This window comes from Momordica charantia (assembly GCF_013281855.1).
Source record: "Momordica charantia cultivar OHB3-1 chromosome 2 unlocalized genomic scaffold, Mcharantia_2.0 BLBB01000002.1, whole genome shotgun sequence".
Lineage (NCBI taxonomy): Eukaryota > Viridiplantae > Streptophyta > Magnoliopsida > Cucurbitales > Cucurbitaceae > Momordica > Momordica charantia.
Window position 1 is genome coordinate 12,138,965 of NW_028275160.1, and position 3,110 is coordinate 12,142,074.

The 3,110-nt window shown below is 44.8% G+C and overlaps 1 protein-coding gene across 1 annotated transcript; it reads right to left on the reverse strand.

Annotated features, from left to right (window-relative positions):
• Positions 1-266: 266 nt before the first annotated feature.
• Positions 267-2,659, reverse strand: ABCG5 (ABC-2 type transporter family protein). The gene has a single exon (XM_022300983.2). It carries the CDS (start codon positions 2,489-2,491, stop codon positions 593-595), a length of 1,899 nt encoding a protein of 632 aa, XP_022156675.2. The 5' UTR covers positions 2,492-2,659; the 3' UTR covers positions 267-592.
• Positions 2,660-3,110: the final 451 nt, after the last annotated feature.

Below are 3,110 nucleotides of genomic sequence, written 5' to 3' on the forward strand. Positions count from 1 at the left end.
ATAAACTTTAAATTACAATGACTAAATTGTTAGTTCAGGAACTAAATTATTATCAATTTCAAAGTACAGTAACTAGATCGTTACTTTTAAGAAAGTGCATAGACTGAAAATTATTTTTTAACTTATTTTTTTAATAACCAATATGAGTTTAACTCACTTGAACGATAATTCACATCTCTCATGAGTTCTATTTGTTCAGTTAAATATTTACTAAAAAACTGGGTCAAATAAATATTATAAATATAAAACTAATAAACAAATTCGCATGCCATAAACACAAAGTAGATTAAATCAAAACTTTCGAAATTACTAAGAATCATAACAAAAAAATAAAAATAAAAAGAAAAAAAGGTTTAATTTACATATCTTGTTGGGGGAAGAAAACAGAAGCCACAAACAACCAACCACGTGTCAGTCAGTCAGTATAATCTTCACTACACAGTTAATAAGTTATTTAAAAAATAAAAAAAAATAAAAAAAACTACCTCCTTCTTCCCTCTTTTCGTTTCTTCTGCACTCTGTTTCTGAACAATCCGTGAAGAGAGAGAAATCGACATCGCCATTGCCATCGCCATCGCCATAATCATCAGCTTCAAACGAAACCACCCTTCTTCTGCGAGCAGCGAATTCGAAGAATAACATAAGAAACGAATCTGTAAATCAAAACGAAACCCACCATTACCATCACGTTTCTCCACCGGCTCTCTTCGCCGTACCCTTCTTCCTTGAGCACGTCCTCTCCTCTCACAGCGCATTCCCCAAACATCATCTCCAGGCACTTCCCGGATCTCGAGAATTCGTTTATCAGAAACCCCTCAAACGGGTATTTGAACACCGAAATGTAGTGCATGAAGATCCAGTACTTGGGGATCCCCTGGTTCGCTATGAAGTACCCCGAGAACAGGAAGAACGACCCCATCACCCCAGAAATCACCGAGTTCCCCACTATGAAATTCGGCACCAGCGCGCTGAAACACACCACCACCGAGTTCGCCGTGTACAGAATCAGCCAAATCAGCAGCAAGAAATGGAGGAACGCCAATGGATTTCTGTTCAACCCCACCAGCCAGTACAATGGGACGGAGAATAAAATTGCCAGAATTAGTAGAAATGGAAGGTACACCAATCCGTTGGCTATGGCGTATGAGGAGACTCTGTAGCTTCCGGAGGACGTTTCCTTCATTAAAATCTCCCTCTCTTGTAAGAAAATCGGGAGGGCTTCAATGGAGGTCGTTAGCAGAAACGTCAAAATGAAAGCGAATAGCCCCACGCGTTCTTCGGCACCCTCCAAATCGAATTTCAGATCGTAGAAAATCGACCCCAGAACCAGCCCGGAGACCAGCATTTGAACTGTTCTGCACGCGAATAGCTCCTTGGTTCTGAGTATGTTCTTGGAGAATCTGTGCATCAGAATCGCGGTTTCTTGCAATCGGGAGTTTGCGAAACCGGGGGGGTGGACGGATTGGAGTCCGATTTTGATGGTCTCTTCGTCGATGACCTTGGATTGCTGGAAGAGCTGCTGGAGGGTGAATTTGGAGGAGGATTTGGGTTCCGATTGGGGGATTGAATGGGGGTGAATCGGGTGCAGATTTTGGGACTGTTGGATGGCGTCGATTGATTCGATGGCGAATTCGACGAGGTCGACGTGAAGGGGAGGGTCGAGACCCATGAGGCTGAGGTTCAGGCCGAGGTGATCGACAGAGCCGTGATGGAGAACAGAGCCATTGGAGAGGAGGAGAATGGAATCAAAGAGGTTGATGATTCTGAAGCCTGGCTGGTGGATGCTGAGGATGATGGTTTTGGTTGTGGCCATGGTGGTTTTGAGCATTTCGATGATCTGGAAAGCGGAGGTACTGTCGAGGCCGGAGGTGGGTTCGTCGAGGAGGAGGAGTTTGGGGTCGTGGATGACCTCGACGCCGATGGAGACGCGGCGGCGCTCTCCGCCGGAGATGCCGCGGAGGCGGTGGTCGCCGAGGGGGGAGTGGGCGACGTGGGAGAGGCCGAGGTCGTGGATGAGGGAGGAGACCTTGGCGGCGAGGGACGGCGGAGGGAGGCGGAGGCGGAGGCGGGCGGTGAAGGTGAGGGTTTCGGCGACGGTGAGGAGAGGGAAGAGGGAGTGGTGGTGGGGGACGTAGGCGGAGGTTTTGGTGAAGTGGGAGGGGCGGAGGGGGCGGCGGTTCACGAGGATGGAGCCGCCGTCGGGGGTGATTTTGCCGGCGAGGATCTCGAGGAGGGAGGACTTTCCGGCGCCGCTGGGGCCGACGATGGCCAGGATTTGGCCGGATTTGGCCCGGCAATTGACGTCGCGGAGGACGTGGCGGTGGTGCTTGTGGTGGGAATGTGAAGCTCTGGTGAAGAAGGTCTTCAATGGCGGTGTGGGGCTTTGAGTTGGGATCTTGTAGCTGATTCCAATGGCTTCGATTTCGCATCCTTGTTCTTCTTCATCATCCTGCTCTTGCTCTTGCTCTTGCTCTTGCTCTGGCTTCTTCATTTCTTTAAGTTTTTTTATTCGTTTTTGCTCCTCTGGTTTGGGTGTTGATTCTCAACCAGCTGAAGCTCTGCACTGTGCTGTCTTGCCTTCTCAACTTCAGTGTTGTGTTTCACAAATTTAATAATGTCTGTCTCTCTGTCTTTCTCTCTATCTCCCTTTGTCTTATATATATATATATTTTGTTTAAATATGCCTCTCTCTTTCATTTTGGTGCCTTCGGTCGATTTATTTTTAGAGCATTCATTTTGACAATTTATCTTTAATTTTAAGTTTTAAACCTCGTCGGATATCTTTCAAAAAATTTAGTTAATGAAGTGTAATGTTGAAATTATTGATTTCCACCTGTTAGGTCTTATGTAAATCCACAACGTGTGTGGAGTATTAAATATGTTATTAATGATTAAATTTACTCTTAACTCATAAATTTTTAAGCTTTTTGATTCATTAGTAGTTTAATCGTATTCAATATGATAAACTAGTATTTAGTATAATGCAAATGCTCACATCTGATGAAAATGTGTCTTGTCAAAAAACAAGTCACACGTATAGTAACGATAGATTCATTTAAAAGAAATTAGAATGGAATAGAAATTGCGAACTCATTTTTTAAAATAAGATT